Source organism: Heloderma suspectum, chromosome 13, assembly GCF_057233095.1.
Source record: "Heloderma suspectum isolate Gila_16-S chromosome 13, 16-S_ref, whole genome shotgun sequence".
Classification (NCBI taxonomy): Eukaryota; Metazoa; Chordata; class Lepidosauria; order Squamata; family Helodermatidae; genus Heloderma; species Heloderma suspectum.
In genome coordinates, this window is record NC_139470.1 from 6,516,777 (window position 1) to 6,531,898 (window position 15,122).

General features: G+C 43.2%; 1 protein-coding gene across 5 annotated transcripts in view; it reads right to left on the reverse strand.

Moving 5' to 3' along the window:
* Window positions 1–1,735: 1,735 nt before the first annotated feature.
* SBNO1 (strawberry notch homolog 1) overlaps window positions 1,736–15,122 on the reverse strand; it is a 39,915-nt gene continuing 26,528 nt past the window's right edge. For all 5 annotated transcript variants that reach the window (XM_084819311.1, XM_084819309.1, XM_084819310.1 and 2 more), the window contains 13 exons: window positions 14,742–14,873; window positions 13,583–13,718; window positions 12,348–12,460; window positions 11,072–11,143; window positions 10,689–10,788; window positions 10,196–10,270; window positions 9,010–9,156; window positions 8,362–8,456; window positions 8,150–8,242; window positions 6,729–6,866; window positions 4,513–4,589; window positions 4,178–4,371; window positions 1,736–3,232 (listed from right to left, as the gene is read on the reverse strand). In XM_084819311.1, the coding sequence (XP_084675437.1) occupies window positions 3,090–3,232; window positions 4,178–4,371; window positions 4,513–4,589; window positions 6,729–6,866; window positions 8,150–8,242; window positions 8,362–8,456; window positions 9,010–9,156; window positions 10,196–10,270; window positions 10,689–10,788; window positions 11,072–11,143; window positions 12,348–12,460; window positions 13,583–13,718; window positions 14,742–14,873 (1,515 nt within the window). In that variant the 3' untranslated portion in view covers window positions 1,736–3,089. The remainder of the gene's footprint in view (window positions 3,233–4,177; window positions 4,372–4,512; window positions 4,590–6,728; window positions 6,867–8,149; window positions 8,243–8,361; window positions 8,457–9,009; window positions 9,157–10,195; window positions 10,271–10,688; window positions 10,789–11,071; window positions 11,144–12,347; window positions 12,461–13,582; window positions 13,719–14,741; window positions 14,874–15,122) is intronic.

Below are 15,122 nucleotides of genomic sequence, written 5' to 3' on the forward strand. Positions count from 1 at the left end.
GTTGGTGCCTCCCAGGACTGACTTTGTGTAGGCATGGTAGGGCACCTGCCAAAGGCCCAGTGATAACAGCCCCCTGGAGTTGCTCCTCCTCTTCACCACCGCAACTTGCTTGTTCACCTGCCTCTTGCACAATGGTGGTGGTGGTGGTGATAAGTAGATGCCCCACTGCCTACTTGCTCTCTGCCTGCCAAGCAAGCAATACTATATTGCAATCCTGATGAACAGCAAGTTCCATGGCTCTCTGGTTGTAGAAGCCCCGTTGTCTTCGTTGGGCCTGTTGGCTCTCTCCCCATTGCTGAAATCACTTTGAGCCACAAAACACCGGGGTTCTGCCCCATCACCTCACTACACTTTTTCCCAGACGACCCAGTTCTGGCTGCCTAGCTCCCCACTCTAACTGCAGCAGTGACCTGCCTGCAGCCTTGCCCAAAGCTCTTTTGCTGCAGTCTCAGGAATTTCCCCATACCATCTTCAGGAAGGATCTGACAGGATATCTACTCTTGTTTTCTGGAGGTTGTTTTCCTACAAACCACAGCCTCCATCTCTGTATGGTACCACCAAAATCAAAAGGTCACTTAAGACGCATGTATCTGAGTATGTGTGGGCATACATAAGTTCAGGTCAGGCCCTCGGTAAACTTAGTTCATACAGCCCGCTGGCTCTACCCCCTCTCCCAGGGAGGGAGTTCCCCACTGAAAATCTCTCTCCAATCCCCATCCCTTGATTGAGCAGGGGGTTGGACTCGATGGCCTTGTAGGCCCCTTCCAACCCTACTATTCTATGATTCCATGATCCCTGATGTAGATCTCCCTTCCCCACCATCTTCTGGGCTTCTTCAGAATTTGGGGAGGGCCTTGCTGTAGGCAGATGAAGACAAGCCACTGAGGCTAGGCTGGTCACTCGCTGAGCTCATGTCCAAGATGACATTTGAATCAAGGACTTGTTTTTCATTTAGCTTTTTTTCTTTACTGTAGCATTTGTGTAACTAACGGTACTTCAGTGGTAGCTCATGGCAAAACACAAGTAGCCCTATGAAAAGAGCAGGTGATTTGTTTGCAATGGAGGGGGAAAAAACCCTCTCCAGTCCCATGGGACCGGAATGTACTCATGTGTCAGAGGAAACCACATAGTTCTTTAACTATGTAAAATTGGCTTTATTGTAATTTTAACGTTTCGTCAGCCGGCCTGGGAATCTCTTGCAGAGTAATGTATAAGTCAAATACATAAACGTCCCAAATTCAGAAAACGAAGGCAGACATTTTCTGAATAAACATTCGAGGCAAATTTCATAGCCAAGCAAGGTTTATGCTTAGCACAGACATGAGTAAAGACCACCCAGCCTCAGATGATCCCACCCACCAGCATTTTGACTACTGATCTATGCATGCTTACTGATTGGAACAAGGCAAGCACAGAGCAGAGATTCTGGCAGAGGCAACAAGCATCCTCCTCAGATGGTGAATAATTTTGCTGCACCAGGAATGGCTAAATGATCCACAGCTGATCCAGAAATGTGGCAGAAGCTGATCTGAAAAAGACAAGGTCAGAACAGCACAGCGCGCAAAGAGTCAGCAAGGAACCTCCTGTAAACAAGTGCTCTAGACTCACAGGAGCTTTTAGCAGTTTGATCTTGAGGCACACCATTTGGGAATTAGTGGCATAAACTCATCCCATAATACAAACACAAAAGTGTTCCTACAACTGCAATTGCCTGATTAAACACAGAACTCGTCGCTTGTTAGAACAATAGGGTTTTTTTTTTTAATTTGACACCTACAAGATTTGGGTATCTTGCAGTTCTGTGGACAGGTTTATACAATCTCAAATTTTCAATAGTGCAACCTGTGCAAGCAAGAAGAAAAATGACAAACATTGTCCTTCACTTTCTTATAAACATCTACTATTATAGGCAAAACAAAACTTACCCATATTCTTAGATAAGTGACTATTCACATTTTTTACATTTACAATTTTAAACAGCTCCAGGATAAACTCTACAATGTCTTACAACATAAACAAAAAGTATTCAAGTTACAGGGCAACAGAAAAAAACGCAGCACATACGTCCGAACCCTCACGTGCCGCCCCCCCCCTCCCCCAATGTCTAATTTACAGCTCAAGTAAGGTATTTAGTAACAAAAAACAATTTTTTAAAAAAGGGCTGTAACGTGAAATGGAAGTAAATTTGCACTTGAGTTTCCTGAAACCTTACTGGATAAAGGAAACATTTGAGGGGGAAAGAAAAAGAAATCAGGCTTTTTTAAAGCCATTCTTGCAGCACACATTAGGAACACCATTAATACATTAAAAAAAAAGAACTTTTAAAAATTTAAGATGTTTTCATCACACACACAAAAACATGTTGCGGATTCAAATATATAACCTCTAGGAGAAAGCCAGAAAATGCAATCGCTGGGCAGATGCCATTTTTAAAAAATGCAATCCTCAATGCTGCTCTGAGATTGTCTGTCTGTCTCTCCAAGTTGACTCTGTGTGAGGGAGATCTTGCTCATGCCCGATCCAAAGACATGCACGGCCGAAACAGAAATGGGGAACAATCCCGAATGCATGGTTTGCAAACTTCTAGATTTTCATGCTGTTTTTTAAATAAATGTACTCTTTTAATAGGTTGAGACCTCTGTCACCACCAATATTATATATATATATTGTCTCTATACATGAACTCAAAATACATGCATCTGAGGACCTCTCCCACAGCAATGGCACCGATGTACTGCATTAAACCCTGAGCACTGAATGACAAGGAGAATGACAGCTTGGCTGGGAATTTTCAAGCCTCTTCAAAAACAAAAAGTTGTGGTTTGTTGTCAAGTAGGACAAAAACAAATTGTAAAAAGAAGTACTACAAAGAGCACAGGGGAATAAACAAAAAGGACACATGGACCACTGTAAAGCAATGTTTGGCTTTCAGTTTGACCACCCTTCAGGTGCCTCTTTACTTCTGCAGAGTTCTAAGAGAGCATGATGGAACTGAAAGTTAATTCTTTGGAATCTGTCCCTGATATTTCAAAAAAAAAAAAAAAATGCAATGATATGCTTTTACAGCCAAATACCAAAGACGCTCTTTCTCATGCATTGTTGAAGTTGGTAATGCTCTGTGGGTGATGCTGTTGCCATATCTGTTGCTGCTGCACTGCAAGTTGTTGTGACTGGTCTGATGTCGACAAGAGATTTATAAGGGGAGATACGCAATTTGCAGGAATGATCAAGCCTGCAACAGAAGAGGGGATTGGGTCTTACTTCACAGATGTTGATAAAGTATGAACAGCCTACATGGTCTTGCCTTGACTCCAAGCCACTGTTCTTCAACTAACTGCCCACCCTTGACCTATATCCTGGGGGCCATCGTTGACTTTGTGGATCTCGTAATTCATGGTGACCAGTCATACTCCAATCCCAGACGCTGTACTGTATGCCAACCTTCCCCAACCTGGTGCTCTCCAGATGTTTTGGACTATGACTCCCAGCATTCCTGACCACTGGCCATGCTGACTGGGGTTAGTGGGAGTTGATGACCAAAACATTTGGAGAGCACCAGGCTGGGAAGGGCTGCTGTATGCATATGGTCTAGAACATCGCACATTTTCCAAAAAAGTACCACCAAGAGAGGGATTTGGGCTGCTACTGTGAACCTTAAAAGAAACTTGTTCTTCTGTCTGTTTTATCCTGCTTGAAGATCAGCTCCCTGTGCACTTAGGATAGCATACTGTCCTCCCCCTCTACACAGGATCCGGCTACAACAAAAGAAGTTTGACCACTATTCGTCCCACTTTGTTTCATTTAGGGTACAGAGGGTTGAGTGAAAAACCTATTTCAGCTGTGCTAAACAGATTGTGGTGTGCACCCAGTGGATTTTTCCTCTGTTTTAAAAACCAGGGTCCTTGCTTTTCAATGTAAGCTGCTTCCATGACACAGAAGAAAAACAGTCCGCAAGTTCAAATATACAGTCTCAGGGAAAAAACAATGCTGAGCAGAGGGAGGGAAGTCTTTTGTTCAAGGCAGACCAAAAGCTCCATTAAGTGCATGGAATTAGTTGTACAGCGTTTGGGATCCAGGCCAGAGAGACTCCTTGCCGCATGGACCAATGTACAGTTCACTGCAGAGGGGTTGTGTACCTTGCCACATGGACCAAAAGACGACAAATGATCAGACTCACCTACAATCCTCTGTCCATCCTCTGTCCTTAGCCGAACAATCTGCATTTTGACATTTGTACCACTCACTGAAGCTAGAACTCCTTCCACTTTCGTCCAGACACTCAGCACTGAACCGCACAGGACGTAGTAGGTCCGACAGCGCAAGCCCACTTCACAAACCAGACCCAGGCTTGCCTTTTTGCAATTGCCTCTCCTGAAAGAGGAACGGGAGACTAAATACTTAAGATATACCCACGTGGAGTTTCTATTTCCACAGGCAACTTTGGGAAAGCTGGCGCATCTGTGGCATTTTGAACCGTGCATAGTCTGTTTCAATAGCACTGTAAGTACTCACCAGTACGCGTGGGTGCAAGTGTCTGCGGATGACTTGTACTGCTCTAGCCAGTGAGCTAGAGCATCATCAGAAGGTACCTGAAAGTAAAATAAATGTTACAGATGTATGACAGCCAGATTTGGTTACAGGTCTATTCAGATGCAATGCAAAACCATGATTTGACATTACATGAATGAGCCGAGCCTGAGGAACCTAACAGCTGAAGAACTCTAGCCACACTTGCGACTTCCCAGCCTTCTTTACAGCAAACCATAGTTTGAGAGTTTGAATAAAGAAACTAGGTTTGCAGACAAGCACAAACCATAGTTTAGTTGTTCAGATGAACACCATAATTTGTCTCAAACAAGGATAAGAAGCCATGTGCACAGGGAGCAGGCAGATGTCATACACCACATGGGAGCCCAAGACTCCACAGAGCAAGTTCACACAATACACCAAGCCACAGTTTGTGCATGATGTCTGAGTGGGCCCTACGCCACTTATTTTATGGATGCTCTGGAGGAGTATTTCAACAGGATCTCTTCAACTGACTATGATTGCAATCCTATGCAAACCTTACTTGGGAGTCCCACTGAATTCAGGGGGACTTACACATTCGAATAAGTATTGATGGAATCAGGTTGCCCACTTGTACCCCCAAAACATGATAAAACTGAGCTCGTCCTAAGAGCGCATCTGTGTGGATTTTGGAATCAAACGAGTTGAAAAGGCAAACTGATTAGGTCCTGTGGAAAAAATATTTTCGAATTATCCATATCTTCTGGACCAATGCAGGTGAGGCCTACCTGGCTTTGCCAGCTTTTCAGCACCACATTTAGCCTTTCTTCTATTCCTAGGTATTAGTTGGCATATTGTGCACTGTTTAATGCATCAGTTGAATTGTTTATAGTTGCCACTGATGTTTTAGTTATTTTATCAGGTTGTATTTTAGTGAATGGTTTAGCTGTTCTAAATGTTGTATGTTTTCATTTTGTTATAGGGTGCCTGGAATCCCTTTTGAGAAAGACGTCTAAGAAATCTTAATAATAACATGCAGTCACAATCTCAATTTTATCTCAGGAGACAAGGGCTAGGAAGTCCAGATCAAGCCATTACCGGAATCAGCACTTAGAGCAGACACTCCAAAACACACTGTTGCTAAAGAGAACCAAAATTATAGCTTCCCTCATTCTTACTAAGAGATGGGGAAGCTTGTGGGAATTACAAGAAATAATAAAGTAATCAAAATAATTCCAGCTAGACCAATAATCTTCACGGCTTCACCTGAAATGAGTTTGCTTGCAACCCTCAATGCACGGCCCTCCTCCTCATAGCCTTTGGTCTAACTCTATGTAGCAGCATCAATGCAGGTGGGGAAAATTAGCCACATACAGGCCTGGCATCACCACATGGCATCCTGAGGCAGATGCCAAGACCCCAATGCCCTGGGAGCATCCCACTGATGATGTGCACCCTGAGCTCCACTTCAAAAACTTTTCGCACAGTGGCTGACGCTCTGCATCAGAACTGGGTGGTACCACTTTAATTTACACAATGCCCTCAGAGCAATGCTACGGCAGGGGCATTGTGGAAAATGCAAGTGCTGCCAACCAGCTCCAATTCAGAACGCTGCTGCCACTGCTCCCGCCACCACTACATGCGGTCCACAAAGGTTGGAAAGGGGCCAAAGGACATATGTACACCGACGGAAGCTCACATTTGCTGTACTACTCATGGCTCCTCCTACGAGTAGCCTCTCATCTTGTGTATAACACACGTGTTTGCTGCGCTTGGGCTTCAACATCTTATGTACAGCATAAAAATGCCTGAAATGGCCTTTAGCCTTGATAAATGAATAGTTACCCAGTGTGTGGCAGACAGCAGCCCAGGTTAGAAGACGCAAGCAGCAGGGGAGAACTTACGAAGGGAAGGACAGAAAGGGGATGGTCGCAAGTACAAGCAAACACCATGTTACATCACTTAACATCTAGTGTCAATGAATTTTCATTGCACTCTTAGAGAAAAAGAAAGTCCTACAACTTCCAGCATTCCCCAGCCAGCCATGCTGGCTGGAGAATGCTGGGAGTTGCACGACTTTTTTCTGTCCAACCATGCATAGGATTGCACCCAAAGGGTATTTAGCTTTTGCCCTTCCCCAAGATTATAAGCTTAATACAAATGTGGTATTTTGATGACCTCCCTTCATTATTTATATACAAGCTCTTTTTTAAATTAACCTTTTTGTATTTTTTCTTTATGTCTGCAGAGGTTTCCAGTTTCAGTTGTTTTCCAGTATTTGGCCTATATATCAGAAAAAGCCTCTTTTTGGGATTTACTTCTTTCATCAGGATGGCAGTTTTCTTATTATTTCGTATCTGGAATAGAGAAAACCCACACAAAAGATGCTGTTAGGATTGAACACCATTTAGTTAGGGGACATATATTGATTCAGAATTAGAATCTACGGAATGAAGTTAAGCAAGGGTCTAAGACTTCACGGTGATAGCTTCACATCACAATCTAACACATTTATTCTGGCATAAGCATCCACGGAAGTGGACTGTAGTCTACAAAAGTTTATGCCAGAATAAATTTGTTAGTCTTTAAGGTGCCACAGGAATCCTACAATATGTTTACTAAGGAAGTCCCATTGTGTTCAGCATAGATTGCTTCCTTGTAAGTGTGCGTGTAAGATTACAGTCTTAATGCTTTACTGCATTAACAGGCCTTTGACGTTGTTTGCCATTCCAAGCATCACAGGAAAAGTTAGTTGGAAAGCCAGACACACTGGGTGGGATACAAAGGTGCCCTTGCACGGGCAAAAAGACACTTTTGGCTCCAACCCTCTATGTCTGAGTGTGCATTTGAAGATGACAGAAGAGTCTGACTACAATCTGTCATGTATCCAGATGTGGGAAGAACTGTGGGAGGAGTAGCCCTGACCTCCTAATCTAGCTCTCAGTTCTGCTCCTGGATTTTGTCCAAAGGTGCTTACATGGAGTGCAAGATATTTGTCCCACCTTCAAGGGCAAGACAGACCAAATCAGAGCAGACCAACAGCGGGCAACTTTCAGGCTTGATGGGTCTATTTCGTTAGTGCCCCAAGATCCACCAACCAGAACCAGGTGCAAAAGACACACACTCAATCTACTGCAAATAACACAGAGATCTATTAGTAGATCCTAATCTACCTTCTGCCCACACCTGGAGTAGACACATCAGGCATGGGGTGGGGTGCCAGTTGCTTTGGTCTAGCTCATTAGATCTACATGTGGAAGCCCATGCCAACAGAAAATGCAAACAACTCTAGGTTACATGTTCTTAACCGCCTTGAAGGCCTAAATGGTGGGAAAATCAGATATAAATCCGATGACTGACCAGGAAGGCGATCTCGGAGTTATGGTGGAAAGCGCAATGAAAATCTTAACCCAGTGTGCAGCGGTTGGGAAAAAGACAAATTCCATGCTATGGTGCATTAGGAAGGGGATAAAAAATAATAGTCAGTATGGTTATGCCTCTATACCAATCTATGGTGCAATCAGACTTGGAACTTTTGTATGCAGTTCTCACTGCTGCACTCCAATCAGGGGGCTGGAGTAATTCAACCCAATTTACCCAAAAAAATTAGACCGGACATCTCCAGAAAACACAGTCTCACCTGAAGCGATAAATAAAATCCATCTTCTGGTCCAGACTGCTCAGCCCAAATTTTAGTAGCTTCTTCCCAAGACATCCCTCTTTCCACGCTTATCTAGGATATACATTAAAGCAGAAAGGATGTTTAGGCAGAAGCACTGAAACCACAAGTTCAGCATTTCAAAGAAGGCTATTAGACGCTCAAGGCCAAGCTAACCAAAAGAACCAACTTACAGTGTACAATTCAACATGCCCTGAGGTAGAATATCCTGGTGTTAGGAATTTTTTAGCATCTGCTTTCCTCACTTTCTCATCTCCTGAACCCAGATCTTTAGGGGAAAAACAAGAGTCACAAGATGCATATTTTTATATCAGTATGGTACATAAAACAGAATGAAGTATAAAAGTCTGCAATGATCAACATGGCCCTGACTGTGAAGCAAGTGGGAGAAATAACTTATCTCAGGATACCTTCTTCCACCGAGGGAGAATACAATTCCCTCTCAGGGATTTTCAAGGGCAGCAGGGTACCGGTGCGCTTTGCCAACTCAAGGCCTTCCCAACGCAATATGGGGGCTAGGCCTGGGACACAATAAGCCACTGTACGCAGCAGAGAAAGGCACAGGAACTGGTGGCTATGGAAGGGGGGAGAGGGCAGTAGGCACCTATCGAGGAAGCAGGTCTGAGCAACTTCAGCTGCATAGTTCTTGTACAACATGGCTTTGGCAGCAACTTCTTGCTGATCCAAGGGGTTTTCTTTGGGCAGCATGCAGTTGCAGAATGAAGAGGTTGTTTCCATGTGCCTCCATTACTGGATAGGGAAGAACTTGGACCATCTGAAGGGGGCTTAGCACAACACACGGTGGGAACTCCTGCACTTACCTAAAATGCCCATGTCATATCTTCCATTCTTTTTAGCGTTCTGAATTACTGCGTTTAGCGTGTCTGAGAAATACTGGAATAAAGCATTCTGCTGATGCACTTCCATACCCAGAATACGGTTTAGGAATTTCCCTATATTGTTGTAATCTAAAACAAGAGGGGATGAAGCAGTTTAAGCAAGAATTTGGAAAGTCCATTTTGTAAATACACTGAATTGTCAGGAGTGTCATCCATCAGCCAACTCTAAGCATGCCTGTACCACGATTCTGCAGGAGCACAGAACACCTGCAGAGTACTGTATCAGGCACAGAATTCAGCTTCCTCAGGATCAGTTTTGGTTTCCAAGATCTCTAGATGATTGGGGAAATACTTCAACACCCTGCATAGCTCCTTGCCCCAATGTTATCCATACCCTCCATGATTGGGCATAGTGGCTAGAGTGTTGGACTGGGAGTCGGGAGATCCGGGTTCTAGTACCCAGTCAGCCATGGAAGCTCACTGGGTGACTTTGGGCCAGTCACAGACTCTCAGCCCACCTCACAGGGTTGTTGTGAGGATAAAATGGAGGAGGAGCGGGATTATGTACACCACCTCAGTTTCCTTAAGGAGAAAAAAGGCAAGATATAAATGTAATAAATAAATAAAGTAGCAAAACCAGAATTAGGCAAACTAGCAAAAATGACACACCTACACAAATTGGCTTGACTTGTATAATTGCCACAAGTTGCTGAACTTAGCTACTGCATGCACAGATTTTTCATTTAAAAAAGCAACAGAGTGCACCTACTCCCCCTGCCCATACATGCTTATCTACTCATCCACAATGAAGGTAACATCCTAGATCAGCCTTCCCCAACCTGGCACCCTCCAGATGTGTTGGGCCACAACTCCCATCATCCCCAGCCAGTATGGCCAACAGCCATTCTAGCTGGAGATGATGGGAGTTCTAGTTCAACATATCTAAAGGCCGCCAGGTTGGGGAAGGCTATCCTAGACAAATAAACCTGCTCTCCCTTAGCTCATTGCAGGGCTACAAGCTGCATTATCTAGCCAGGGATGCTGATGACTATTGACATCTGGCTCCCCACCTTTCCAGCACAGTAACTCATAATTCCCATTCATACAGACATTACAAGAACAAATACAGACATTACAAGAACAAATACAGACATTAAAGAGCGAATACCTTTGTCAAGTGTTAGAATCCCTGACCGGTCTTCTACATTTATTAGGCCCACACCTATTAAACCTTGTCGGACATCTAGGAGAAGAGGGAGGTTTGCTTACAGAGGGTGTCATGGGTCCCACCCTTAAGTACCATCAGCAAGTTTATAAAATGTTCTTTAAATTTTTATTTTAAAATTTTACATCAATTCAACATACATAAAGAGTTCTAAAATACAGCAGCATGAACAAGTGGTGAAATCTACCACTTCAAAGTCTAATGATTCGATAACTGGAGTAAGATTTATGGTTCCGTAATCCAAGTAGCAGAAAACAGATCACACAGTCACAACAGGAACAATTAAATCAACTTAACTGAGCTGCTGAATGTATATATAGTTGAATCAACTGAATAGAGTACACAATTCAATTTCAATTCATTCTACAAAATAATTTCCCTTCACTTATAAAAGAGTGATTCCCAACTTAGCATTAAAAAAAATGAATTCACATACCTTTAAAGAACTCTCCAGGATAGTCAGCTGGTGGAGACACTAACGGGGAATCTAAGTTCACAATGGACTTCATGACTATTTCCAATGCATTTCGGCCATACTATTTTAAAGGGAGAAGCGGCTCATGTAACCAACATCCGATATCAACATCCTTCTCTAAAAGGTTAACACATTCTTTCTCTAGAAAATTAGGGCAATTGCCTCTCACATCCAGAATCTGATCAATTTATATGTTTGATATTTATATGAAAATATACAAATATAAGGTATATTAAAATGCAAGGGCCCCTACCTAGCAAAGAATAACAAAGCAATAAACTATTCATTTTCCAAATACAGCCAGAGTAGGACAGAGCTTTACTCATATGGACTAAAATTCTTACCTTGTTGTCAAAGTTGAACCTGCTCAGGTCTCTTGTTTCTGTTGCTCTTCTGTCACCGTGAGTGAGAGCTCCCTGTTATAAGACAGTAGCTTTAGAACCAAGGCAGACAAATCCCCTGTCCTTAAAAAAACTACAACCACCTCTGCTAAATGCAGCGGTCTTTTTTTAAAAAAAAACAAACCCCACATCTTTAATTTAAAACAAAACTTTCAAACATCAAAGGAAAGGGGAACAGAATACAAGAAACCAAGAAAGCCAGGACAGCTACAACACAACTCACATCACTCACAAATCCATTCATTCTAAACTGGTTTTCTGGTTTTAGTAACTAAAGTGGGTTGACACTTTTACACCAGGAGAGGGAAATCTCTAGAACTGGCTTCTTTGTACACACTTGCATGATTCAATTTCAAATACTTACACAAGTTATTCTGTTATAGTAGGAACACTGGAGAACTTCCAACAGTGAGCATAAACTATTTTTGCAGATACTGACAAGTTCATAGTGAACAACCAGGTTGTTCTAGATCTATCATCTTCTAAATTAAGAACTGTTAAAGCGTGATAAACCATTATCCTGGTAATTTGCTGAATAATGTATTATCTGAAGCCAATATGCTTGAGCCTTGGGACATAATGTGGCACAAGCCTGCACGATGAACATCACATTTCCAACAGCTGAATGTGTTCACATAAGATTCTTATTCAATCTGATCAGAAGGATTGGCCCAAAACATTTCGCTGCCTAAGATGAAGGACAAAATATCGCCCCCCCCGCCGCCGCCCCCCCCCGCTGATATACCACATAAGAAGCTGACTGGATTCTTACTTCAGTACTAGAGATGGGACACTGCACTACACCTAAGGACAGTGGGCTAGCTTACAGAGTGCAGGGAAAGCCACATAGCAGATACAGGCCAGTCTTCCCACAGAGGGGAACTGGGAGGCTGGCAGAGCTTTCCCCACAAGTACACTCCAACATCCATTACCTGAGGTGGCTGTTTCACTCTGCCTAATGGTGGGGCCGGCCCTCTATATAATAACTTATACCGAGTGTCCATTTGTCCAAAAGAAAACGGAGAAAACTCACTTCCTCCATGAATGTTTCCCCATATTTGTTTTCAAGTATCACAGACTCTCCCCTTGCCTTCTACGGAAGTGGGAGTTAACCGTTTCCTCCCTGCTGTACTCCTTCACTGACCAAGAAAGTAGTCCTCCAGTTCCTGGACCTTTAATCACAATTTGTTAATGTACTGCCAATGTCCTAGCCCCTTACCAAGCTCTCAAGTCGTTTGGCAACGATAGATGCAAATCTTTGTTCTCCTGCCAGTTCAGAAATTAGGAAGACATACTCTGGTGCAGTAACTTGGTTGGACCTGTGAGTTCGGCCTGGGTATTAAGCAGAAAAGAGATTTTATTCACTCAAGCCACCAGCACCACCACTCTCAAAATGTGTGATGGGAAAGCAGATGTGTCTGCAGAGGCAATATTCTTTACAGTCGTTCAATCTACAGTCTCAACTGACAGCTTTCACTGTGCACCGGCGAATGCTGTACAGTTCCTCAACGAGAAGATCAGTAACGGGAGACACTTTTCTGAATGACAATTTGCAAACTGCTATCAATCCTTTTTATGCACAGCCACAGGGAAGTGAACTGAGGGTGCATCCTAACTAATATGTGGCGCAAGAGTGAGGCACAATGGGCCTGTGAAGTGTGGGGGGTGGGGAGAGAAGAGGGCTGCACCTCACTCAGAAAAACACAGAAAATGGGAACAGTCCACAAGCACAGGAAGTTTCCCAGACCATTATCATTGCCAAAAAATACCTGGAGCACATTGGAGCTCTGGAGAAAATGTAGTCTCTGCAAAGCAGGCAAGACCAGAACAGGGTTGGGTAGAGCTTCTCTCCGCAGAAGGGACAAACCTAAGCAAATCTGTATTGCCCTGCCCTTGGGCAAACGGGACAACTAACCCTCACCTTTAGCACCCTTGGAGGATAAACACGTTTTATTGAACTTAAGATTCAACCTGTGCATGTTTTAAACTTGAATTAATGGCTTGCAAGCCATATCCTCCATAAGCACAGGATGAATGGTGTACAGTAGTTTGGTCTTTGTGGCAATCAAAAAAGACAATTCAGTATAGACAGAAGTGGAAAGATCTGTTCTAGTACTTCAACAAAGCCAAAATGGTCAGATTTCACTATCTTTTGATGTTGTGCAAAACCTAGCATAGACTGAACTCTAGTCCATCTATGGGATTACAGACATTTGTTCAGCAACTGAATTAAAATTGGGTGCTTCAGAATGCTCTGTTAAAACTGTTTAATTACAAATACTACAACTTGGCCCATGTGCCCGACCAAAGAACAGCCTTTTATTTTTATTTATTTATTAAATTTATTAATCGCCCATCTGGGCAGTCACCCAGCCACTCTGGGCGATGTACAACAATAAAAACAGTTTATACAATAACATCCTTTCCAAGTGAAGCCAAGATCAAAGTACTCACCAAATTGCTGTATCGCCCTATCCGCACTCCATGGCAACTCCAGGGTCATGTGCACCCTTCGCCTCTGGTTCTTGGCTCTTCGGTCTGCTTGCAAAGATATTCCTGAGCTGGCTGCTTCAGAGATGATGGCAATATTCTTTATGGTAGAAGATGGGTGAAAGCGGAGGGGGAAATGCAATTTAGCAAGACATGCTAAGCTTGGATCATGGTTCGATGGGGCAAGTTTTTGAACTGACAGGGAGGTACTGTTATAGGCCAGGCTGCAGGCACTTGAGAAACACAACAGCAAGTCACAGGTGACATACAGCAAGTCACAGGTGACATCCAGCAAGTTCTTCCTGCAAAATGCAGATATTCTGCAACCAGCCCACTGTTTGTAATGAGAAAAAGGTGACTGTGGCATGGGATGCTCAGAAGGTAACATACTTGGAACAGGTGTGTTTTTCTTGCTAAGGCACAAGCAACATATGCTCACTGAAGCAGGTATGACCTTCCATCTGTCCTTGACAGACTGACACATCATCATCATCATTATTTTCATTTCTATACTGCCCCATAGCTGAAGCTCTCTGGGCAGTTTACAACAATTCATTAAAAAAATACACCAGCATTACAAAAAACGCAACGTGATGAAATAGTCTAAAAAAATGTAACAGTGAAAAATTAAATCAATATAAACAGCTAAAAATGATTTAAATAAACATTTTCCTTAACAGACCTGTTCAAAACAGCAGACATAGATGCCTCATAAAATGCCACTAAATACCTGGGAGTAGAGGGCGGTTTGTGCCTGGTGCTGAAATACGTCATCTTTTTGGAGCAAAGTATTGCCAAGAATGCCTGAGGCCTGTCGATCTATTTTTATCTATCTATCTATCCATCCATCCATCCATCCATCCTGCCTTTTTTCCTCCTTAAGGAACCCAAGGCAGCTTACATTATCCTCCTCCTCTCCATTTTATCCTCACAACAACCCTGTGAGGTAGGTTGGGCTGAGAGTCTGTGACTGGCCCAAAGTCACCCAGTGAGCTTCCATGGCTGAGTGGGGACTAGAACCCACATCTCCCGGCTCCCAGTCCAATGCTCTAGCCACTACACCACACTGGCTATTTTATGTGAACATTTACTTGAAAAGACCAAGAGCAATGGACATGGTTACCTTATCTCCATCCATGAATCTCTGCTTCTCCGTAATATTTAGGATTTCAACAGGAACATCAAGCTCAGACCTTGACTCATAAGAGATGCTGCCATCGTCATTACTCACAACTCTCCCTTTGCGACCTGTCATCTATGGAACAATGAACTGTTTTAGCATGCTATATAATGCTTTTGGGCACCCATGAAATACTTCCAATTAACGTCGTGTGCTTTTCTATGGATGCCCAAGAACAAGCTTATCTGACAAAACATGCTGCCCATTTCTGTTGTGTGTCCCGATGGTATTTGTAGGTTCACACCCTTGGAGGGGAGAACCTTTTTGGGGGGTGGGGGAACAGTGATTGGCAGGATGCAAGCAGCTAATGGACATCCAAGACCT